The sequence below is a fragment of the Amblyomma maculatum genome, chromosome 1 (assembly GCF_055883805.1).
Source record: "Amblyomma maculatum isolate TAMU_Amacu chromosome 1, ASM5588380v1, whole genome shotgun sequence".
Classification (NCBI taxonomy): Eukaryota; Metazoa; Arthropoda; class Arachnida; order Ixodida; family Ixodidae; genus Amblyomma; species Amblyomma maculatum.
This window is the reverse complement of record NC_139344.1, coordinates 180,097,177-180,123,360: the sequence shown is the minus strand read 5'-3', so window position 1 is coordinate 180,123,360 and position 26,184 is coordinate 180,097,177. Positions and strand designations below refer to the sequence as shown.

The 26,184-nt window shown below is 44.2% G+C and overlaps 1 protein-coding gene across 3 annotated transcripts in view; it reads left to right on the top strand.

The window, feature by feature from the left end:
- Positions 1 to 26,184, top strand: part of Mvd (mevalonate diphosphate decarboxylase) — a 133,017-nt gene that overhangs the window by 23,512 nt on the left and 83,321 nt on the right. For all 3 annotated transcript variants that reach the window (XM_084589691.1, XM_084589693.1, XM_084589692.1), the window contains 4 exons: positions 7,187 to 7,241; positions 10,855 to 10,999; positions 21,826 to 21,996; positions 24,622 to 24,744. In XM_084589691.1, the coding sequence (XP_084445817.1) occupies positions 7,187 to 7,241; positions 10,855 to 10,999; positions 21,826 to 21,996; positions 24,622 to 24,744 (494 nt within the window). The remainder of the gene's footprint in view (positions 1 to 7,186; positions 7,242 to 10,854; positions 11,000 to 21,825; positions 21,997 to 24,621; positions 24,745 to 26,184) is intronic.

The following is a 26,184-nucleotide window of genomic DNA, read 5'->3' as shown; positions in this document are numbered from 1 at the left end:
TTTATCATGGTATGATAATGGAGGGACTGTTTCGGAAGCGTTGATGGAGAATAATTCACATTATATTATGCAGTCACTGCGGGCACTTTAGCTAGAATGCTTCCTAATATACTTGGTGTGGTTTGAAGCAAATAGGTTTGGTTGCCAAAGGACTACCGTGACAAGGACAACAGGCTCACTGAAGAGAGTCCTGTCTTCAGTGTGTCTGTTCACGGCCGGTCTCGAGGGAGAGTGCCCGCTCTTTCTTACGGCCTTCTCAATCGCCGCGGGAACAATGGGAACTTTTCTCCTTGAGTTACGCTCTCCGCCGCCACAAGGGGCGCGACCTGCTCACTGTTCACTCCGCATCTGCTTCAGCGGCGGTGGGTGGATTTTGCACGGTTTCGCGCTGTCGCTCGCTTATTTCATGGTAAGTGCAGCCCCGAAATGAAAGGGCACTGCAGGTAGATACTGCAGCGGCATGTCGTCAGTGTACTACACACTTGAACTGAGTCTTTATACAGGGTGTTTCATCTAAGATTTTACCTATTTTTTAAAAATAGGAAAATTAAGTTTTATTGTCGATTCTTCTTTTAGCTCTTGTGTTAAGAGTAGAGAAAAATTAGGAGCCTTAAAGGGTACTAATTAGCTTAATAATTAACTAAGATTAACAAATTAACTTTTTACTTATACCAGCTAGGAGCTGCTTTCAAATTGCAACAGGGAGCTACCGGTGTGAGAATGCCAAATAGTATTTTAAACGACAAGAAACGCGCATTTCTTAAGGACTGCAGCGCTGGCAATTCTGGCCGCTTTCGACGCACGAAAACGAAACCTAGCAGTCGAGGCCTGCACTTATGCACGCCCATGAGTGACGCAGCCGTGACGTCACCGAGAGAAACCAGACGTCTGGAGGCGGCCGCTGCCGCCCGCGAAATACGCGCCTGGAGCTGCGTCATGGTCTGGTAGGATCTTGAGATATCACCAACGCATTGCGGGCGAAGCTTGTCATGGTGCGAGCGTAGCGCTGGTGGTATGAGCAAATTAGCCCTCCCTCTTGACTACAAGCTTTGGCTCCCAGAGGGTGAAATAAAAAGAAAAGCAGTACATGCACAGATATCACACCACTGGATGTGATGACGCAGCGCCAGACGAGTATTTCACGAGCAGCAGCAGCCGCCTTCAGACGGCTTGATTCGCCCGGCAACGTCACGACTGCGTCACTCGTGGGCGCATACAATTCCGCGCTTCGTCTGCTAGGTTTCGTTTTCGTGCTTCGAAAGTGGCCAGAATTGCCAGCGCTGCAGTCCTTAAGAAATGCACGTTTCTTGTCGTTTAAAATACCATTTGGCATTCTCACACCGGTAGCTCACTTTTGCAATTTGAAAGTAGCTTCCAGCTGGTATAAAGAAAAAGGTAATTAGTTAATCTTAGTTAATTATTAAGCTAATTAGTACCCTTTAAGGCTCCTGATTTTTCTCTACTCTTCATACAACAGTTAAAAGAAGAATCGACAATTAAACTTAATTTTCCTATTTTTAAAAAATAGGTAAAATCTTAGATGAAACACCCTGTATAAGAAACACTGTCGCTCAGCAAACGTTCGACAAGCATATGACATTCATTGTGGCATTGTAGCTACTTTTGTCTATTTTAATCTGAATTTTCCCCAAGCCTGCACAAGAATAGCAAAAAGAAAAAACTGAATGAGCAGTGATCACTTCGAAGCTTATTCAAGGATAACATTACAGCACCTCGTCTGCAACAGCAAAACCGTCTTTCAGTGTTAGATTCGAAACCATCCATATATAGCACCGAAGATGAAACTAATTTTATAAAAATGTTATGTAAGTTGCATAATGCTTGCATGATATAAAGTATTAGTATAACGGTCAAGGTGAAGACTGTAAGGTTGAGTTTTCAATGTTATTATCATTTATATATTAGCAAATGTGTTGTATTTAAACATTATTTTATTTGGAAATAAATGCTGTTTTAATGAAATTTTACATGATATTATGCTTATTTTGAAAATAATAAAGAATTTGTTTGATATTCCTGACACCACTTGTGCTGGAAGCGGTAAAAAGAGGCTTATAAATGACTCAGCTGGTGATACTCGATTGCAGTGGCTGACAAACGAGTTCACTTGCTATATCGAAAGCATCCAAGAAACTTCTAAAGCGTTAAAGAAGGAAACTTTCACTGAAGAAACACTTCAAGAAATGCTGTTCATCACGAGTCTACTGTACAAGTGGTAGAATACCTCCTGGGGAAAGGTGTCGGCTCTGTCCTCACCAGGAAACTCAATAGTGGCCTCATGCTGCCTTAAGGAAAGTAAGGCTATATGTGCGAAGAGAACGACATGCTAAATGCGAGGGCCGTAACAGCGGCACTTGACCACATTGTCAAGACGGACGTTTCATCTTGGAGCAAAATCAAGGCAGTTTTCGTCGATGCCGAAGAAATCATTTCTGGCGGGCCACAATCAGTAACCGAGGAAATGAAGGAATTGTGGTGGCATCTCCTGTCATCCCATTACTGTCACATATTCCGGTTTAGCTTACGTCGATGGATACGTAATTGATAAGTTAATCAGTGACCTCGGGTGTGACGCTGCGCTATCTTTCTTGAAACTAGCGAAAGAAGCAGCCCCATGTGCACTCTTCTACGAGGACAAGAATTCTAGTGGACTGGATTATCCGAATCCAGAGTTTATTGCCCTATTGGACAAGGTTTCACAAAACAAAAAACTCGTGCCTCTACCACACACAAATGCTCTCGAAGTACTTCAAATCCTGATTCAAGCAGCGCAATTGAGAATTCGCCATTGCTGAGTTGCCCTGAAGAAATTAACAACAGCCTATAAGGTCCGCTTCCTTGATATCTGAAAAAATTATCAGAATCCTTCTTGTCAATTATGCCAAGGAAGTGACAGACAGGAATTACAGGCCAGCTCCCTATATGAAGAAACCGGCCAGGAAGATTGAGACTGAATTTTCTAGCTGCAGGTCACGTTTGGATGAATTGATGAATATGTAGTACAATGCATAACTCTGAAGGACAAATTTTTTATTGTTTGCCGCTCTTTTCAATTAGGCATAACTGTTCATGCCTATTTCGTTGATTAAATGTTGTTGTTTATCTAGTATATGTATTAAACCGACTAAGTCTGTTATACATGTATGTGCGTCAGTCGTGAGACTACATATACATATTCTGTCTTTCAACCGATTGATTTGTTTTCAACGAAGCTAGAACAGCTCACTCCACTAGACAACTGCAATTTTAACTATATGCACAAATTTTGTTCCTTACTCTGAATCTGAGACGCGCCATGAATTTTCGCCGGTGCCTCTTCTGCATTAAACGAAAACAGAAGCGGTTGACAGAATCTCCAGCCAACAGTTTGCCATGCACTCACGCCACGTCAGGTTACACCTGCTTTCAGCTTTCGAAAGAACACTGCATAGCCTGATAATTTATTTCTGTACAAAAGTTAGGGGCAAAAAATGTTGAAGTGTACCAGCTTCATTCGACCGCGCTCGGCCGCACTGACGAAGGCGCGCGTGCGCGTGAGCGGTGTTGACTATATTTTATTCCTCGTACACAATAAATCTTAGACGCTTATTACGGCGTCTTTGTATAAACTATAAGGGGTGAAATGTCAGGACCTGACGGTTGCAACTGAGGCGGGCGGAGCGAAGAGCGAGCGCGCGTTTCTCTTGCGCGTGAACAGCGGTAGCAGAGGCACAGCAGTGGGGCGGGAGCGACCCCACCAAGGCACGGCGGGCGGTGGAAACAGACCCCATTGGTGAGGCCGTAAGAGAAGCACGCTCTCCCTCGAGACCGGCTGTGGTCTGTTATCCCTTTCTTCCTGTGCTTATCTTCCAGCAAATTCATCTACCAACTAGCCTGCAAGAACTTGTTCTTGCAAATTATGTTTCAGGCTTGGTTGGTTTGTAGGGTTTAGTGTCTCATTGCAACGTCATAGTGCAAAGGTCTGGAAATTTCGACCACCTGGGGTTCTTTAACGTGCACTGACATCGTATGTGCAGGGGTGGTCTTCCAATTGCTCCACTCTGCTCCAAACTGCTTTTTCTGCTGCATTGTGCTTCAAAACTGCTCCAAACTGGCTGCTTTGGTGTTTGGCCATAAATTTAGCCGAATACAGTTTTGTCGCTCAGTGCGCCATTAATGGTATTGCCTGCAAAAATTAAACTTATGCGTTTAAGTGACTGTGAGAAGCACAGCAGGGCAGTGGCGTAATAGTGTGGGTTGTGTACACGCTATAGGGGCTGCCATAATTGAATTGATGGTAGCAGACTGGTAGCAAAGATATAATGCATCTCGCACTGGGCCCAAGACACATAATATTTTTATAAACTAGAAAAGCATAGATGGAGCAATATTTTGCAAGTAAATTAAAAAAAAAAGTCACAAGCAATTAGAGAGAATCGCAAAAACAGCGCTCTGTGCACATAAACTTTCTCCCAGCCTTTTGAATTGGTGGTGAGAGAAAAGAGAGCAGCAAGCAAAGCGACACTGCAAACTACCGCACGCTGTTAGAAAACTTGTCCAGCTACAGAGAACTACAGGAGTTGTTCTAACGGTTCTGCTGTGAAAGCAAGCTTATACTTAACCATCGAGCCGTTTTGTTAACCCTTTCGCTGTCACGAACATACTGGTACATTTTCGCGTACTGTCGGGAAGTATCTAGCAGTTTTTTTTTTCCTCATGTTATCCTCATTTATAGTCAGGCTGATGATGATGATGATGGCCAGAAACACCCGACAGCGAAAAGGGTTAATAAAGCACGTAATGCCTACGGCAGGCATAAAGATACTTGGAATCACTACAAAGGTGACACCACAAAAGTGCCAATCGCAAGAAATATTCTCAGGAGTATTGAAAAGCTATACAGGACCTGCCGCTAACGTTGGGAAATTAAGGTAACCTCAGCATTGCTCAGGCAAAACCATGAGAAACCACCTGTAGAAGGCAGTGAAGTAAAGGATGTGAAGGAGGAAAAGGCTGCCTTTGAGGAGTGCCGTCTATCATCCCTGAAGACACCAATGAACAATTCTCAGGAATTTTATGGGCATGGGCGTAAGGTAAAAAAGGATATGTACAAGACAGAGTGAAAATGTGCCGTTCATTAATGCGAGCTCCAAACTAATGGCGGTGCTGGAGCGCATCAAAGTAGTAGGCTCCATGTTTGAATCTATCAAATCAAAATAAACAAAGGGCAGTTTTGGGATAGTAGAAACGGAAAAAAAAAAAACTTGATGCTCAATTGTGAAGTGTAGAAGGAAAAAATCAGTTTGCTGCTAGTCCACCTATTTCAAATTGTTGCTCAGGCCAGTTGTGTTATTTTAAACACTTGTGTATGTTTTAGCTGTTTGTCTTATTAGAGATGTGTGCTTAGTCAGCAAAGCATTGGATATTGAATAAAAGGCAATCAAATTGGATTCTTTTATACAACAGAAAGAGAAAATCAACACGAGGTTTAGACATTCGAGTTTATGTCTGATGCGAAACTATGCGGATGAATCGTTGAGCAAAACTGTCCCATGTGAATGGCGACAGCTCTAGAGTCTGACTGTTCTGACTACCGGCATACAAAGCGACCAGCATTACAGAAGTTGGGACAGAAATCCAAGCCAATGTAATGTAAATTCAACTCAACAGTCAGTGCAGGAGTACCACTGGCACTATAAAAGTAGAATAACGGAAATTTTGGTGCAGTGAGATATTAGTCGCAATCATGCGAGATGTGACATCCACCTGTGGAACAGAACACAATCAAGCTAAGGGAATGAAAAGTGAAGTGCATACGAGTTAGTTCAATGTCGACTGCGTCGTGTGAGTGTATTTGGGTTGTGTCTCTTCTACAGAGTGCAAAATTTACTCTAGGCACCAAAAAAAAGCTGTCCTTAGTAGTCAAGTGTCTCTTGTAACCATATCTCTTGTATGCAACATTGTTAACATGGAGAACATAGGAAGGCCAGCCAAACCATTTTCAAGTGACTCTTATAACCGAATGTCTTTTGTAACGAGATTTTAAAAGCAGGAGCTATTAAAAATATCACTGCAGTATCCGAGTGGTTCCAAATGGGCCTATTTGTATGTCATTTCTGGCTCATGATAATGGCTTTCCTTTTTCCAATTTCAGTTTGAGACGTGATGGTTCTTACCAATAATTCCTGGCATACCTTGCATATTCGCTTCTATTACTAATTAAGGCTTTGTTTTTAGTGCTCTCCTGATGTGCTACGAAAGAACCTTTTGACTGAGCAAAAAAATTTGGTGCAGTTAGTCTTGGATTGTAGATCACACCTAGACCAAAAGCTTTAAAAGGAAGTGTTTTGGTTGACTCAGCCAATTTTGCTTGCTGATTGTGTGGGCACAGCTGCCTAAGAATATAAAACAGGTGGCACACCCACAAGTGTTGCTTTTGACCTTCATGCCTTCTGTTGGCTTCCACTCAAGGTTGCATATGGAGCTCAGTATTTTTAATTTTTTTTCTTGCTGCAGTGGCCTATTTAGGGCACTAAACTATTAAGTCAAGGAACTCTGGTTTTAACCTGACCACTGCAGCCGTGTTTTGCTGAAGGTAAAACACAGGGCACCCGTATACTGTGCAATGTCAGAGTGCAGTTAAGAACCCCAGGTAATGAAAATTATCCGAAACAGGGTCCTTCTTAGCTTGAGTTGCTTTGGGAAATTAAAACTACAAACTAAGTTTCTTTAGTCTTAGTGTTATATTTTGCCACAGGTTTCATTCTTTCACACCCTTTGCTATTATCTGCAGCTGGATACACTTTGCAAACAGTCAGGGTTTTAGTGATTGGCTGGATGTAATATTGGTATCGCTTCATTGCACACATATGTATAGTTGGGGACAAAAGTCTCTGAGCCCTCCAAGTTCCGAACCATGCCACCTAACGATGCACTCCTGCTGTTGGTACCAGTACACTAGCCAGTTTTAACAGCTGGAGGGCATTGTTAGGTGGCACCCTCGTGAGGTCTTTACTCAGGCTGTCAGACTGCTATGATAGTGCCCAAAGGTGCATGCTCATGTGTTTCTATTAGTAGTGATTGTGACAATTAGTCAACCTAATAATTGTATTATAATGGGTTCATAGTTCTGTCATTTTGACTTGTTCAAGGGAGGAATTATGACATTGCTTGTTTTCTCTTTCAGTGCAATCGTTAGGAACACTATTCCATATTGAAGGGGACCTCTCTGCAATTGCTCGGTAGGGGACCACAGTACTGTGGTCATTTTCTTTTTAATAAAAGAAGGAGCAGTGTCTTGGTCAATGCAAGGTTCGTGTCTTAAGGAAACATTCTTGAAGTGTTCTTTTTTTCATGGCAGTCTACACAGCCTCTGTAAAAACGTTCAGTGGTGCGATTGCTGTGCCAATTGTGCCCAAATGTGCCAAAAGACAAAGGCTGCTACATGAGGCTGCATTATAACAAAATACCGTAAAAGCCCACATATAAACAAGGTGCAGTTTTGGGATAGCAGAAACGAAAAAAAAAAAAAAAGAGATTGCTTTTCATGCACGTATAATGCGAGCCAGGAAAGATCACCAAAGTATTGATTTGCACTATGCTTAGTGGCTGCACGGTTGATACCCTTCTCACGCCAACTCGCTTGGTTGGATGATTCCACGCACTGTGAGAAGGCGTTAGGGGAGATGATGTGCTTGAATTAACTTCTGAATCGCTTGCTTGATTTTATCGAAACTTATGGGGCTAGTTTATATCGCTTCAGGGATCACGTCTACCAAATTAGTTTATTCTATGCAACCTACATTGCAAGAAGACTACGCTTGCTTAAGGAAACTATTTTCAAAACCATTAGAAACATTTCTCAATTGTGTGGTCTTAGGAATGTCCAGAGCACACAACTGCCAAATTATTTTGCTTAGTTTTGCAATTTTCTGCATGTATGCCATCATGTAACTAATACAATAGCCGAATGATTTTTCGCACGCCTAAAATTGGCACCAGCGATACTATGCAGATCATTTTCCTTTTAAGGCTCATTTTCTCAGCATAATATAGATGCGAGCGGACATCGCTGTTGCAACAGGTTTTGCACGTCCGTGAGAGGTGCCACCTTCGATTTAGGCAGTCATTAGGGTGGACTAGCATCTGCATCACATTCATTTCAGGCACTGGCAATAATGGTACGCTCGGCCTACCGTCCCAGTTAATTTTTTACTCAAAGTAAACAGTCTCCCTGCTGTTTATTTTTTATTCTTTAGTTCATACTTGACAGCATGCAACTTCTTCAGCTTCTTTGCCTCGCAGAAGTCTTCATGTTAAGCACACACAATTAATGACGCACTCAAATGCTTACAGATGCGACGTTGAAGTGAAAACTTTCAGGAACATGGCAGGATGCGGCTGTGGCACATACCTCATGCTGCTGCCGCATTCAGTCCAGTTTTTGGGAGGTTTTGCGAACCTTCTTATAGGATAATATTCTTAAAATAGGTTTAGCATAGTGCGATATGCATCCTGATGCCCTGAAAGGTGCACATATTCCACGTGCTGGTGCAGTTTGGTGTGTGTAGAAGTGGATCACAGTAGTGAATCGCTGTGTTAGAACTCTATTGTTTTTCGCTATTACACTTCGATATTCTATTTCAGCTAGGGGTGCGCAAATACTTGAAATTTCAAATACAAATTGAGCGTGTTTGTTCTTCAATTCGTATTATAAAAATTGATATTCAGAGTTTTCGAATATGCCAAAAATACCGAATACACTTAACATTTTACTGCACTGCACGCTTCACCTCGATGCTTGACCGCATGGACTGTGTAGTGAAGCATCCTCAAAATGCGATGGAAATGCGATGGGGCCGTTTTGTGAAGAGGGACCTTCCATTTTTCGAACAGGGCCTTCTCGACAGTGTGCGCGCATTGCGTTAGGCGAAGCACTTGACAAAACTACACAAAAACATTGTTTCTTGCCTTGGTTTCATCTTATGTACAGGAACCATCATGCAGGCGTTCATCAATAAGAGTACTGTGATGCAGATGCTTTCAACAGTTTCTTCAGGTCCATTCAATAATTGAAGGCATTTTTTTCTGGCCCTTGAAGGCCGAATTAAGGAGAGTTCACTGTATTCAGCAGTGCCCATAACAGCTCCACCCACTTTCATAAAAGTCCTCCCTGTACAAAAACATTCTGGATTCTTTAATGGGGTATTCACTTCTGTGCAATGGAAGTTTAATTTTGTTAGCAAATACCGTGTAAATTTTGAAATAAAGGCGAATAATGTTTGCTATTTTTTAATTTTCTCTTTTTTTTTTATTGATGAGATATTCAATATTCGAAGGCATTTCTTGTTTTACCCCATATTCATATTTAATTTGTATCTGAAAATTTCAGTATTTACGCACCCCTAGATTTAACTGTTATTACAGTGCAGTCCACTTATAACAATATTGAGAAATCCTGAAAATCCGATCATTATAACCGATTATCGTTATATCTGGGCCTGGAAAAAAAAGAATGAAAAAAAAGCACACCCTTCCCATGCATGTAGGCTTGCCTACTTACGATGAGTAAATCGGATTGAACAACGCTAATCACCGTAAAGAGCACTAAACGCTTCATTACAGTATACATCAGTAGCCATAAAATAGCTTGAGCATACTTAAAGAAGTCTGAAATTCGCGATCGCTTGAGCGGCAGCTGAAGCTTGACAATCGCTGTGAGCATGGCTTGCAGTAACGTGTACGCTGGCGGCAGTCCTTTTTGCGTGCACGAAACCGATTAGCGACTGGATGAACTGAAGGACATCCCCAGCCTTGATGATCTTTAAATTCGTAGAGTGCGAGTGTTCGTATTTTTTCACGAAGCTTCCAACCTTGCAACCCTGCCAAAATCCCGATGAATCTGTCATTTCATCTCATGAGCTATCGCGCCGTCCATCAATTCCATGGTCAATGTGGTTGCCGCCATCTTCCACGCACGCAGAATCGGCGTTGACGATGACGATATGGCCGCAGCAGTACCCTTTGCGCGGCTGCGATTGCGATGATGATAGTGCTCATTTTCTTCCGTTTTCGCCGCATATCTCAAGTTTTCACGTCATTGTCTTAATATTTTATCTTTTATTGAATGTTCAATAAAATTTTCGTGGTAAACACCTACAAGGCAGCAATAAAGTTATCGTTGTATCCGATGTACCGCCGATAATCGATCGTTATATCTGGTTTATTTTTACATAGGGGGCAATGGGAAAAATGATAAATCTCAAGAATTTGATTGTTATAAGCGATATATCGCTATAGCTGGTATCGTTATAAGCGGACTGCACTGTAGCATGCGGTGGCATGTCATGTTTTGCAGTATATGAGCTGCACCATTGGCAAACCTAGAGACTGCGTGTTATGCACTGCAAAATACGGTATATATATATCTGTGCTAAATGCTCACTCTTCTCCGTCAAAAGGCACATTTAGCTGCTCCAAAAGCTGTTTCGAAGTGACTTCGACCTGTCACTTCGCTGGATGTTTGCAAGTTGCTAAATGTTGGAGCAGAGGGGGCTTGCTTTTCCTTTTTATGTTCTCTTCATTATTGTAAGAGGAGCGCAATAGTATGCAGTCACATCAATACCTTAAGTGTGAGAAGCATACTTCTTAGGTGTTACTTAGCAGTTTTATTCCAGAAGTATGATCACTTTAATGTCTTTTTATTAGTTAGGTGAAGGATTAGTTAAGTTTTGTTATTGAAAGCAAATTAAGTGTTTTTTTTTTATTGCTTTTACCTGGACCATACAATCCGGTTTGTGTGGTAAAAATAAAAAAAGATTACCATTGCGACCCTCTGCTTTTCTTATGTTACAGACGGGGGTCAGGCAGCGCCTGCAGAAGCATGTATGGTGGCTTTGTGGCATGGCAAAAGGGCACGAACCCTGATGGCTCAGATTCTGTCGCCAAGCAGATTGCGTCAAGTGATCACTGGCCACAGATGCGGGTGATCATTCTTGTGGTAAGCCTTTGTGCTACTGTGGCTTACTTCTTTGAAAGCAAAAGATGTATGGGAGAATCTTCCTGGGACATATAGTGTTGCATTCATTGTTGTACAGTAAAACCTTGGTGTAGCAAAGGATCTTCATTTTCACGACTTTATGTCCGTAGAACATCTCACATTTTTAGCTTCAGTATAATGAAGTAAATTTTACTGCACCTTCACTGTAGCATAATTTCGTTGCTGCCTCGAAATGACCCCTGAGAAAAAATTGAACCCTGAGAAATGACCCCTGAGCTTGAAGAGGTGAGTGGGGCATGTACCAAAGGGCAGGATGCACCTGGGTGCGTATGTGAAAGCAGGCGTCACTTGAAAGGAAGGTGAAAGCACATGGCAGATGTAAATGCATGGGGTGGTATAGTGTGCCTCTTGCTCTGGCATCTGGGCTAGTATGGATGAGGTCCTCAAACCTAGTGTTAGGCGAATTCACGAGACTGCATGAGCGCAACTTGCAGCTGGCAAGGCCAGACTGGCCAGATGCATCCAGTGCAGCTGTCGCATTCTTTTCCATAACGGGCACCGAGTGCTGTGCGGCACCCGTGCTCACAGGAAACGGCACTGTGATTATCGCGTTTGTTTATTTCTGTAAAGCTGGCAGCCTCAGTTCTCACTCAAACTCTATGTGCATGCTCACACTTGTGGCAGAGAGTGACAGTGCACAGCGTGGGTCTGGTTTCACTTCCTCTGGTGGGATGGAGGGCACTGCTCTTGCTGCTGCCGAAGTAGAGGCAGGAAGGCCGGCATGGGGCTTCATTTGTCCTCCTGCACAGCCGAATGTGTCATCGAATCAGCAGCATTATCGGGGACTCACTATTCAGAAAGCTCACAATGATGGTGGAACAAGAACTCCATGGGCACATGGTCCCCATCACTCACGTTACCTCTACTTTCATCACAGTTAAAGGCTTTCCTTGAGAGTAGTCTGTGAAATGTTTTGAAGTAATCTCTGCATGGGGGGGGGGGGGGGGGGGGCAGGAGACAAATTTTGATGTTGCAAAATTTGAGTGCTGCGAAATAAGCTGCGGATTTTACTGACTAAGCTACATTGAAGTTTAACTGTATGTCATTACCGAAATCTGCTGCATTCACCTGCTAGCCAAATGAGAACGATCTCCAAGAGGGCTTGGGTCATTGAATTTTTATTTGCATGAGAAGCAGGAGATATAGTGGAGGAGTCATCTGTGGTCGTGTGGGCAGGGTAACGGGATGTTTTTTGAGATATCATATGCCACTTTGATCATGTGGTGCGGAGAATCCTTGGGAGTGGATGCAGTTGTAGGTATTGTAGTGAACTACACGAGGATATACGAAGGCGAGGATTAAGTAGGTGAGAATATCACGAAGACGAGGATAAGGCCGACGAAGTGCCGCTGCGCTGCTCGTGCTCGCTTATGGAGACTGAGACTGGCTGTGTTCTTGTGTGGTTCGCCGTGAAACTTCGACAGGGCTATTATCCCTGTTAAAGCACAGTAAAAACTCCCTTTCACTTGGTGGAGGTGAGCATTTCCTGCCGCCCTGGAGCTCCGCAGCCGCACACTCCCGACACAAGCAATGACCGACGCTACTACCCCCAGTCCAACCGGCCCCTCATCCGCGGTGTTCTGCGCTGGAGCTTTGCGCCAGCGTGATCCTCCTATCTTCAGCGGAACCGGCGACCATGACGTGGAAGACTGGCTGGCCTCATATGAGCGGGTCAGTATTCACAACCATTGGGACGACAACCAAAAACTCAATAATGTCATTTTCTACCTAACGGACGTTGCAAACCTATGGTTCCGCAACCACGAGGCCGATATCACATCGTGGTCTACTTTCAAAGCTAGTTTTGCCAATATTTTCGGCCGGCCTGCAGTGCGCAAATTGCGCGCTGAGCAACGCCTGCGCGGCCGTGCACAGCTTCCTGGTGAGAATTTTACCAGCTATATTGAAAATGTCGTAGACCTCTGCAAGCGCGTGGACGCTTCAATGTCAGAGAGCACCAAGATAGATCACATTATGCAAGGCATTGATGATGACGCGTTCCAGATGCTTCTGGCTAAAAATCCAGCCACCGTCGTCGACGTTATCAACGCATGCCACAACTTTGATGAATTACGCAAGCGCCGTAACATTACTCGCTCTTCGCTCTCAAACCCCACGCCGCTTGCAGCTTTAACACCTGAAGCAGACCAGGTCACCTTGCTGCCACAAATACAGCAGTTCGTTCGAGAAGAAGTTGCCCGTCAACTATCCCTCGTTCGCCAACGTCCTGACGCTCCCACTCCTTTAGTGCCAAAGCTGCAGCAAGTCATCCGCCAACAAGTTGCGGAAGCACTCCCCACGCTTCCTGAAGCTCCTTCTGTTGCTCCTTTGACATACGTCGAAGCACCAGTCCAGTATAGTCAACCTGCTGTTCCAGCCCCTTTGACCTACGCGGCTGTGGCTGCGCGGCCACCGCCTGAGCCGTCACAACCCATGCAGCCTGTTCTACGCCCTGCACCGCTTTCTCAAACGGCCTCGCTTCATCCGCCCACTGCACGCTATTACTACCCTTGGCGTACTTCGGACAATCGTCCTATTTGCTGCTACTGTGGTTTCGCTGGACATGTGGCCCGCCGATGTCGTCGTCGCATGGCCGAGCCTGCGTCCTCTGATTACTCACCACCGCTGCTTCGTTCTGCCCACTCTCCGCCTGCGTATGCCCCAGAACAGCGTTCATATACAACGCGTCGTTCTCCTTCTCCGCGTCGCCGGTCACTGTCACCAATGCGCCGGCGACCACCACCTGCTGACGAGGGAAACTAAGCTCCGCGGTTCCTGAGGCAAGAACTGCATACTCTGCGAAAAGCTCAAGGCCTCATATTCCGCCCACGAACATTATAATGATTTCTATCGATGGTCTGTCCGTATATGCGCTGGTCGATACGGGTGCTGCAGTGTCAGTGATTCATGAGCAACTCTGCCGACGATTACGAAAAGTTACGACGTCATTTAACGGTTTGTCGCTCCGCACTGCCAGTGAAGAGAGGATTACACCTTTAGCAGCATGTACAGCGCGTGTCGTGATTGAAGGTATTTTGTACAGTGTCGAGTTCGTAGTTTTGTCATCTTGTTCTCACGACGTGATCCTCGGATGGGACTTCTTGTCTAAAAATAACGCCGTGATCGATTGCGCCCGAGCTGAAGTAGAATTTTCTGCACTGTGCGACGCACTGCCCGACGACAACCGTTCAGTGTGTCCTCAAAAGCTGACCATCGCTGAAGATGTCGACGTAGCACCAGAGGCTTGTGCCCTTGTGCCTCTTTCGTGTCCTGCCGCGTCAGACGTTAGTGTTTTATTTACACCGTCTGCATCCTTCATCCACCGCAAGCACCTGCCGCTGCCATCTGCTGTTCTCGATGTTCACGGTGGCTTCACGAAGCTACTCATCTACAATCCGTCCCCACGCCCGATTACTCTGCTACGTGGGGAATCTCCCGGTTCCATTCAACCAGCCCACCTTCTCTCTGACCTGGATGCCTCCGAGACCTACCGCAGTAACTACATTGATGGTCTGCAGTCCGATCCGACACCTGATTCGTTGCCAGACGACTTCTTCCGAACCGCCATCGATGACGCTCTTCCTTCCACCTACCGGACTCAGCTCGTGGCCCTTTTACAGACATTTCGCTTTGCTTTCGACGCCGCCCACACACCTCTCGGCCGCTCTTCCACAGTCGCGCATTACATTCAGACCGGCTCTAACTCGCCTTTTCGACAGCGCCCCTATCGTGTGTCAGCGGCAGAGCGTCGCGTGATCAATGAACAAGTTGAGGACATGCTACAACGTGGTGTAATTCGTCCATCACAAAGCCCCTGGTCTTCACCAGTGGTGCTAGTGAAAAAGAAAGATGGCTCGTTTCGCTTTTGTATTGATTACCGGCGCCTCAACAAAATTACCCTCAAGGACAATTACCCCCTTCCGCGTATAGACGACGCTCTTGATTGCCTCCAAGGTGCCGAGTACTTTTCATCTCTTGATTTACGTTCAGGTTACTGGCAAGTACCAATGGCCGCCTGTGACAGAGAGAAGACCGCATTTGTGACGCCGGATGGCCTCTATGAATTTAATGTGATGCCCTTCGGTCTGTGCAATGCGCCCGCCACATTCGAGAAGATGATGGATAACATCTTGCGGAAGTTCAAGTGGCACATCTGCCTCTGCTACTTGGACGACATTGTTGTCTTTTCCACCGACTTCGCTACGCACCTAGAGCGCTTGCGGCAAGTTTTGGTTTGCCTTACTGACGCCGGCCTGCAACTGAATCTCAAGAAGTGTCACTTCGGTGCCAGGGAGTTGACTATTTTGGGGCACATCGTCTCTAAGGAAGGTGTTCGCCCTGATCCGGCCAAGCTGCGCGCAGTGGCGGAGTTTCCTAAGCCGGTTTCTCTCAAGCAACTTCGAAGCTTCATAGGTCTATGCTCCTATTTTCGGCGCTTCGTGCAGAATTTTGCTTCGATAATTGCACCCCTGACGAAACTACTCGGAGGAAACAGTGACTTAACTGCGTGGTCGGTCGAGTGCGACGAAGCGTTCAACGCATTGCGCCGTCTTTTGACTTCGCCACCAATCCTTCGCCACTACGACCCGACAGCACCTACCGAGGTCCATACTGATGCGAGTGGCGTTGGCCTCGGAGCTGTCTTGGCACAACGGAAAAACTTTCACGAATACGTCATCGCGTACACGAGTCGTATCCTCTCTAAAGCTGAACGCAACTACTCAGTTACAGAAAAGGAGTGTTTGGCAATTGTGTGGGCATTAACAAAATTCCGACCCTACCTTTACGGTCGCCAGTTTGACGTCGTCACGGACCACCACGCGTTATGTTGGCTGTCCTCTCTTAAAGACCCGTCCGGCCACCTCGCACGATGGGCTCTCCGCCTACAGGAATTTGACATCCGCGTTATATATCGCTCTGGCCGTAAACACATGGACGCCGACGCACTATCTCGTTCTCCCGTCTCCAACGAACCTGCTTGCTCTGCGGCGGCTGATCCCGTCCTCTCCTCTCTAACCATCGCTGACATGCCTGCGGAGCAGCGAAAAGACCCGTGGCTCGCATCTCTTATCGAGATCATGTCCACTTCTCCTAACGCTGCTGCGCCTTCTCGGGCTTTACGCCGTCAAGCACCACACTTTGCCCTATGAGATGGTCTTCTCTACCGCCGCAATTATATGACTGATGGTCGACGGTGGCTTCTCGTCATTCCCCGCCATTTACGACATGAAATTTGCACCTCTTTCCATGCCGACCCTCAGTGTGCCCATCCTGGTGTAGTGAAGACGTTTCAAAGGATCTCTCAACGCTACTATTGGCGCGGCATGTACGGGTATATTCGCAAATACGTCCGCTCCTGCATCGCCTGTCAGCGCCGAAAGTCATCCACACCTCGTGCTTCTGGCCCCTTACAATCACTTCCATGTCCGGCCCGCCCTTTTGACCGCATTGGCGTTGACCTTTACGGGCCACTTCCCTGCACGGTTTCTGGGAACCGGTGGATTATCGTCGGCATCGACCACCTCACCCGGTATGCCGAGACCGTCGCTTTACCCGCCGCTACTGCCCGTGAAGTTGCCCTGTTCTTGCTACATCATTTTGTTCTTCGCCACGGCGCGCCGCGAGAGCTGCTGAGTGACCGAGGACGCGTCTTCCTTTCCAACGTCGTTGAATCTCTACTAGCCGAATGTCGCATCATACACCGGACCACAACAGCCTACCACCCTCAAACTAACGGGCTGACTGAGCGCTTCAATCGTACTCTCGGACATATGCTGACGATGTACGTTGCCGCCGATCAGACTAACTGGGACGCTGTCCTTCCTTTCGTGACATACGCTTATAACACCGCCACGCAGTCAACTACTGGATTTAGCCCTTTCTTCCTCCTTAATGGGCGTGAGGCGTCGTCCACGATGGACACTATTTTACTATATCGTCCCGACTCCTCCGAGTGTACTCTCCTTTCAGACGTTGCCAAACATGCGGAGGAATATCGCCAGTTGGCCCGGTGTTTTACATCGGAATCTCAAGGCCGCCAAAAGCATCACCGCGACAAAGATCAGACGCCACACGTTTTTCCTGCAGGATCCCTTGTTTGGCTTTGGGTTCCCGGCACCCCACCGGGATTGTCATCAAAATTTCGAACCGAGTATCACGGCCCCTACCGCATTGTCCGTCAAACCTCCCCTGTGAATTACATCGTGGAGCCACTCACTACCTCTTCGGACATGCGTCATCGCGGCCGCGAAACTGTGCACGTGAGCTGTCTCAAACCCTACTACGATCCGCTCCTCTTGCCCTCACCATAGGTCGCCAGGATGGCTCCTCCTTGCTCCGGGGGAAATTGTAGTGAGCTACACGAGGATATACGAAGGCGAGAATTAAGTAGGTGAGAATATCACGAAGACGAGGGACGAGGATAAGGACGACGAAGTGCCGCTGCGCTGCTCGTGCTCGCTTGTGGAGACTGAGACTGGCTGTGTTCTTGTGTGGTTCGCCGTGAAACTTCGACAGGGCTATTATCCCTGTTAAAGCACAGTAAAAACCCCCTTTCAGTATGATGGAGCTACTGCTGTCAATTCTGTGGTTTAAGGGGTGACTAGCCATCTGGGAATTTTACCGAGTCTGCAGTGTAGTACTTTTCCAGCAAAAATCACGCTGTCAATGTGTGCATGTGCAAGGACTCTACCCTGCACTAGGCACACATCCAGACACTGACCGGTAAAAATCCTCACTGCCACGGGGCCCGCGACGCGCACGCGGCCAAAAGCATGCCAAGCACACCTTGCATGATCCTTCCCACCTCGCATGGGTCTCACAGACCTCTCCAGCCATGTTGGCCAGGCCCTGTTGCCGAATCACGGACGCTTGATCAGCATTCTCAAGCAGTGCGTCAGTTGCACTTTCAAGAAATGTGGGATATGGAACGTGTTAAAGGTACCAAAAAAGATTTTATACAGAAAGCTGTCTCCAGCAAGGGACTCTCGGCAGACGATACACATACCGGATGACAACGATCGTGAAAACTCTTCCTCAGTGCACACGCCGCACCCCTGCATGCAGTGCTAGACGCAAACAGGCACGAGCGCGACGCATGATGGCCAGCTGCTCGTGCGCTTCCATCCCGCATCCAAGCTGGAACCGACCTACTGGTTTTAGAACAGCCGGAGGACCGATTATCAGGGTGAGTGTGAAGTACTCTTCTCATCATGGTGCATGAAATTCTCCGACCATGACACGAGAAGGGAGGTGATACAGCAGCAGCACATGAAGGTTCGTGGAACTATTGACGCCTAGTGAGAGATTGCGTTGGATGCAAAAGCGCAGAGCACGTACGATTTGTGGGGCAAACATGAAATGTAGGGCAAATATATACTGCTGCTGATCTTTCCTCGCTCTCATTATGTGCAGATGAAAACTTTTTTTTCTGTTTTTTGCCATTCCGAAATCACCTCGTGTTATGTGCGGGTCCGTGTTATGTGCGCTTTTATAGTATGTTTCAATTTTCAATTCCCGTGAAAATTGTATCAGCGAGATTCCACAGTAGTTTCTAGGTGTGTCATAATTTTTTGATAATCAAAGCCCCCCACTTATGGAGAGTCTGTCACCATTTCAAAATGTTTAAATAGAACTTGTGGTTGTAGCAAATCTATTCTGTACTGTGTTTTGCTTCTGTTGGAAAATTGAATGCCGCCAAGTGTGCAGGGTGACTCTTGCGATGCATGTTATCTCAGCAGGAGGTGCAGCAGGGCCAAATATTTGCCATGTGGTCTTTTGCAAATGTTTCATTAAACAAGCTTCTGTCATCCCTTTTTTCTATTGCTGCCACCCGCATGCATGCATATCTAACCATGTACAGGTGCGGACATAAGTAAACGGAGCATGTTTTTTCGTTCAAATTGCAATCACACCTTCTGTACTGGAGATAAGAAACCAGTCTTTGACCATGTTAAAGCGCACTCGTGTCTACTACCGGTTTTACGTAACAGCACTTCCAGTATCAATTATGGAACACGTGAAAAATTTGAGAACAAAATAGCATGCTCCGTTTACATTTGTCCGCACCGGTATGTTATGCTGTATGCCAGAAAGTTCTGAATGCCCTGAAAGATTTTTTGCTTGCTTGTTTTTACATTGATGGTTCGTCATAATTGAAAACATCATTTTATTACATTTAATTAAATTTTTGCAGTAAGGTTTTCTTTATCATAATTTTAAACTGCAGCATGTAGGTTGAAGAAACTACAATAAAAGTTCATCAGTTTGAAGTTGTTGGGACTGTTAAAAGGGTTCAAATTAGCTGGGTTTTCAAATTAACTGAACACAGCAAAAAAAATTTTGGCCCAGGCAAAAAGTATGTGAAAACATAGTGTGCATTCTGCCCCCCCCCCCCCCCCCCCCCATTCAATTTGTCACACTTAGTTTTGTAGATTCCTGCTGAATGCCATTGCAGCATGTGCAGCTTAGCTCAATACATTATAAACATGTTACAATGCCAGCAGCGGTCAAAAGTGAAGCGGTGCTCTACCACGCCTTCCGTGCTCAAGCGCAGCCTGAATAGCTTGCAGAAAATCTGCATGGCCATGTAATTGTAGATTCCATGGCATGCGCACACCCGAGACTTTTATTGGAAGTTGCTTTTGCGTTGCCTAATGCTCATCTGAGGAAGCAACTGCCACCATGAATGGACCAGACATGCAGCACACCATTCGAATTTCCTTCAGCATTGCTTGATTTGAATACGGATTAACTTCTGTTTTTGATGCATGGAGCCCCATGTGTCTCACCAATTCTCCAAAGTTTCTCTGCTCTCTGCAAATAGATCAGCCGAAATTTGGAAGGTGTTCTTTTTTTTTTCTCTCTTTGAGGCAATGTGGATTTTAGGTAACAGTATTCAAGATAATCGAGGTGCTGGTAATTCTAACCCTCTAAGCCATGGCACACCATTAAAGTCAATGGTGTAGGCTAGTGTTGCACGCAATTACCACACTGCGGGTGCAGAGCAAGAATGGTTCCATAGCAGCAACAGTGCCAGACATGCACTGTTGCTGCTATGGGTGGCATCTACTTCAATGCCATGACCTGCATTGTGCACTGCCCTGACCTTGACTGAGATCAGCGACAAGTGTACAGAGTGTGCTTCCACTCTGGCTGTGCCTCGACGAAGGGCCGAGAGCATCCATGTCTGCGTTACAATGAAGCATGCCTTCTTCTCTACAGGCTTGCACTTTGGGGGTCCACAAGCCTTACCACAGAACATACTTTTATATTATGAGGTTTTGGGTTGGGGGGGCGCTATGGCATATCAAGCACTGGCGTGTTTTTGCGCCACCAGTGGCGGCTCCAAGGGGTCGTCGCTTCATTGGTTTGCAATGAAATTTGTATTGAGCATTCTTGCATAGCATGGCAAATCTTCAAATTTAAATGGGCCAGTGCAGGGCACCGCTTCGAATTATCCAGTCAGGTTTACATTAAAATTTATTTAAGGTGGGACATGGGGAGTCTTGAAACTGAGTAATTTAGCAGTCATGATATTTGCTGAAAAAAAAAAAAAAACCCTGAACTTTCGTTCTGAAATAAACACTGAAAAACTTGCCAAATTTTCAAGTAAATAAAAATTGAAATCTTTGACCCCGGCTTTCAGCCCATGTGTTGCTTTGGATGTTGAGGGGGGACTTGGGTCTTAAAACTGATTTTGTTATATACTGTCCAAATTTGATGAAAACACACAGACGTATTTAGTTTTTTCCAATGATTTCAGATATGCAAAAGTTTTCCTTCGAAGGCAATTATTTCTACAGGTTTTGGAAAATTATTGCTATTGTCTGCTCAAACAATAGGGGAAGAAATGCGCATGAAAAATTCATTTTTAATGTACAGGTAGATCTATAAAGTGTGAGGAATGCAACGTTAGAAGTACATTATTTGTTTTCACCAATAAAGTTTTTGTATTTTGTCTTGAAATTTTAATATTGTTGTCATTGCTTTGAGTGCCAAGTCTAGTGGGCCGCTAAATCTCTGATATTAGATCAATTTGAACTGCTTCCTACATACATTCCTTACACTTTAAAGTATCTACCTATGTATTAAAAATTAATTTTTCTTGAGCATTTTTTTCTTCCTATTGTTTGAGCAGACAATAGCAATCATTTCCTAATACCTTTAGAACTAATTGCCAAACTGAACAATTCTGTGAGGTTTCAACAAACTTGGAAAGTAAATAACAGAATTAGTTTTCAGATCCATGTTCCCCTTAAATTACTGAGGATTTTGGATTCGACAAGTTCGAATCGTAACGGTTTTACTGTAATAGGTGAATATTTGACATGGTTAAAAAAGAACAGTGAAAATGAAGAGTTTCTAGAAAACACCAAGGTTTTACTCTAATAGGTGAATATTTGACTTGCTTTAAGAAGAACTGAAAATCAAAGGCGTTTCTAGGAAATACGAAGGTTTTATTCTAATAGGTGAATATTTGACATGGTTAAAAAAAAAAAACAGTGAAAATGAAGAGTTTCTAAAAAACACTGAAGTCCTTTGGAGCATCTGCTCACTTTGTACTGCTATGTCCACGTGAGGCACTTTGTACAATAAAAAAAAAAGCTTTTCTCATTATCTTTCTATTGTGTTTTGAACTGCTCTTTTTAACTGTAAGTTTATATTTTTTATTTTTGTGGACTTTATTTTGTTTTTGTACATAAATATTATAGCATATTTACAATGGGCAGTGAAATGACTGCATTGACATCTAGCCTTTTCAATAGGCAAGTGATGCGAAGAAAGATACATCAAGCAGTCATGGAATGATGCGGACGATGGAAACAAGCGCCTTAGCATTGCATAGGGTGGAAACTGTAGTTCCTCAGCGCATGAAAGACATGACCGGTGCCATTCTGAACAGAGACTTCAACAAATTTGCGGAGATCACCATGAAGGTAATGTGCGTCTAGTCTAGTGCTAGGCATGCAGTGATATATGTGCTCAGTAGCTGATGCCTCTTTTATTTTTTGTTAGTTGTACAAGACCCACATTAAAAGTCATCTATAAAGTGTGGTTTTTCAAAATTTAAAGGGACAGAACACTGGCCAAAATATGTCATGAGATTATGGTGGAGATGAAAAGACCTTGCCTCATATAGTACAGATCGAGCACTACAATATCAAAGAAAAGAGGCTTCACAATTTTAATTTGCCATTAAACGTATAAAAACAACCGAGGCGCTATCTAGCGGAGAAACCCTCTCAGTCTCCGCTATATAGCGGAGTGCTCTCTCAGTTACAGGCCACTTTGCCATTTTATTTCATTAGTTCGGGCCTCGTTCTCTGCCGCTATAGGAAAGAACAGAAAATTTGCTTGCGTGCTTACAGTACTTGGGCTCTATTACAGCTGCTGTTGAGATACTGGCAGCCTTGGGATTTGCTATCACTATAACGGGTATTTTTGTAAACATAGAATAAAATATTAGTTCATCTTTTCAGAATTTTGCGTTGAGAATTCAACAAAATTATATTGATGTGTATTTCTGGCTACAATGTTTTGCTTTTTTTTTTTTCAGTGCATATCTTTCTCGATTTTTATCAAGTGATGTATGTGCTATCTGTGCATGATTCATTTCTCAATCCTGGCTGGTATGAAAATAAAAAAAAAAGCAGACGTGTAAGCATTAAATAATATGTGCACATATAGAGCATCCAAGCTCTAAGGAGCATGGACCAAAAATTCTTAGTTCCGCTTTTTTTTTTTTGTGACAACCTAAGGCATTATCTATTATGTGATGGATCACTGCATAGTATTCTTTTTCGACCACCAAATAACTTACAACAAATTTCTTCTCTCGTCTGTTTCAGTTTCAGTAGCCAAGCAATGGCTGTGATGTCAAATGTTAGTACGGGTCACTCGAGGCATAAACAAAAAAAAAAAGCTGATAAAATCTCTGCTTCGTTTTTTTAATTGACTACATTGCTGAAACCAGCCTGTCTCAAGAGCCAGAATCACGAGTGAAGAAGCGGCAATTGTAATTTTCCTGATGCCTCAGGTGACTTGCACTGACCTTCGACATAAATAATTAACTTGTAGTCACCATAGCTAGCGCAAAGTTTTATTGAAAACTTGGAGCTGTTTTCATTTTAAACTTTTCCATTTGTTTAATTTTTAGAGCACCTCTAAATCTTAATCTCATTCTGCATAATTATAATGCAAGGCAGACAGTCGGCAATAAAGTGCTCTCACGGTGACAAAGCTGACATGTGTCATTTTGGTTGCCCGAGTTGAGAATGAAAGAGGCACATTTATCTGCTTCACCTGTTGTTGTGCATCATTGGCAGCAAGTGCCACATTTAACAACTGCATCACTGTGAGGAGCTTTGTGACTGTCATCGTTGCTAGCATATGTAAATTGAGTTAGAAACCTGGGGGCAGATATCTTGTAATATGTGGATCTATCAGTTTTTCCAAATGACCTGGTAGTATGTCATTCTATAAATTTCTAATGCTAAGCATATATACCAACTGCAGTAACTAAACAGGCTAATAATTCATTTTATTCATTAGAAGTTTTGACAGTGGCAATTGCAGAATAAATCACACTTGTCTAGAGGGCTTGAGCAGACCCAGCAAAGTGCAATTTTAAAACAGGCACTGATTTTTACTGACAATACTTGCGCTGTAGCACTGCCAAACAGACACTGGCGCATAGTCCCCAACAGAACAGCTGCATAAAGATTGCTCTGGAGCACTCTAGGCGGGTCTGATCAGCTCTGTACTTCTGACTTTATATCGGCCTAGTTGTGTAACTTACATTTTATTGCTAATTGTTGACTTAGTACAAATGCCAAAAGACTAATGTTAAATGTGTCCCGCCGTGGTGGCACAGTGGTTAGGGCGCTCCTCTGCTGTGCCCCAGGATGCGGGATCGAATCCCGGCTGTGGCAGCTGCTTTTCGCCTCCATCGAAAAGCAAGGTGCCCGTGCGCTGTGTGATGTCAGCGCGCATTAAAGAGCACCAAGTAGTCAAAGTTTTCGGAGCCCTTCACTATGGCGTCTCTCATAGCCTCCAAACATAGCAGACCTCCAAACATAGCAGCTCATAGCAGACCAAACCAAACCTAATGTTGAATGCCACGTAGAATGAAAGTTTTGAGTGCTATGGCAATACAGCTTGTTGCATTCAAAAAGCTTGTCCCTACTTGAACACATATGCACATATCTTTTTGTGCACATCATGTTGGAGCATTAAATGGCTTTGCCATTCAGCTGTTTGTCCCAGTATTATGGGTTCAATCCTTGCCATGGCAACACTCTTTTGATGGTGGCGAAATGAAAAAATGCCGGTGTGCTCTTGTCACGTAACCTTATGTTGGCCTGAGTCGCTTTGGGACATTAAACCCTACAAACAAAAGCTTATGTTGAAGTGCCCCAAGTAGTGTAATTCATTCCGGAGCCCTCTACTATGGTCTCTCTTATAACTTGTGCATTGATTCAGGAGTTAATTCCTGCAGGTCATTCACATTTTAAAATGATTTTCTTCCCTTTTTTTTTTGTGTGTGTGTGTGGTGTGTGAAGGAGAGCAATCAGCTCCATGCAGTCTGCCTGGACAGCTTTCCTCCTATCCGTTACATGAACAGTGCTTCTTGGGATGTGGTTACCTTGGTTCACCGTTACAACCGCTATTATGGCGCTAAAAAGGTAACGGGAAATTTTTTTAACTACTTTGTTTCCTGCTTGAGAATTCAAATTTTTACAAAAGTAACATTACAATGTGTGCTTTGCATGCTTTGGAGTAGGAGGTGACTGTGAGCAACACACACACCCCTTGTGGTAAGTTGCATTAGTGGGGAAAGTTATTTTTGTACCTATCATCGTGGGCTACTAAGCTTGGAGCATCTTTAATTAAAAATGAAGTTAAATTAAATAGTTAAAATAAAGATAATTTCTTACAAAATAGCATGCCTCTGCATATGTAAGTAAGCATGCATATATTTGTTGGGTATCTTTGGGTCTGTTTTTATTTTTCTTGTCTATAGAGCAGCTTACTGAGCCTTAGCTATCTACTTTGTTGTCTCTGCAAGCAGAAACACAGCATTTGTCAGTCCTAGTTTTTTTATCATCATAAATGTTAAGAGGTGCAAACCTATGCTATTTGCAGCATTGAAAAAAAAAGTAATAAGAAATGCACCTCACTTATTCTTATTAAAATGATCCCTGAGCTCTACTGATGGCGCTTTCTGGTGATTTTGAATGCCTAGTTAAGCTTGCGTGGATTCTGCTTGACCACAGTTTGCTGAATCCTTTTTTTTTGTCTGCGCAGGAAATATTACTAGCTAATGTGGCTTCTTTCCACACTGCTTTTTCTTAGCTGGCTCTTGGAGGGTTTGAACTCATCCTGTGTCTTTGTTTCTTCATTTCACTTGAGCTGCCAGTCATAGAAAGGCAGTGTGAGAAGTGGCGAGTTTGAGTATGTAGAACTATTAGTACAATAATTGACTTTTGTATAAGGCTAGCTTTTCATTAGCCAGGTGTCACAGGAACCACTTCAATCAAGCCTTTTGGAACCCTCCCCTAGGCCATAATGCAAAAATGCATTACGATTTTGTGCACGCTACCGAGCATAAATTTCTGTGCATTGGAAGCAGTCTCTTCATCTTGTAGCTTGGCATCTTGGCATATGCTTTCGGCTTAGTTTGCTTTTTTTTTTTCCTCTGGCAGGCATAGACGCACGAGATCTCTTGAATCGGCGCGGGGATGATTGGGCTAGCAAAATGGTGCGGAATAGAGTCGGCACGGCAATGCATGCCATCACAGACTCGCATCAGGCCTGTCGAAATTGCATGAGCAAAAAAAATTATTTGGCTATTAATAATGGCAAACTACCCATCTCTAGTTACAGTGATGTGTTCCCCTGCAATTAGATTTTAGTAGGGATATGTGAACATCAAAGTTCTCTAATACTATTTTTGCTTGTATATGGACCCACTTGTTTATAGAAAAGTTGAAATCAGTAAGTTGTGACACATACTTTAGCAACATTCAGAATTGTATATACACCTGCCCGCATGAATCTGCATCCATCAACAAAAGTATGCAGTCAGCAATGATCACTTCATCGGTTTTTAGTATTGTTCATTT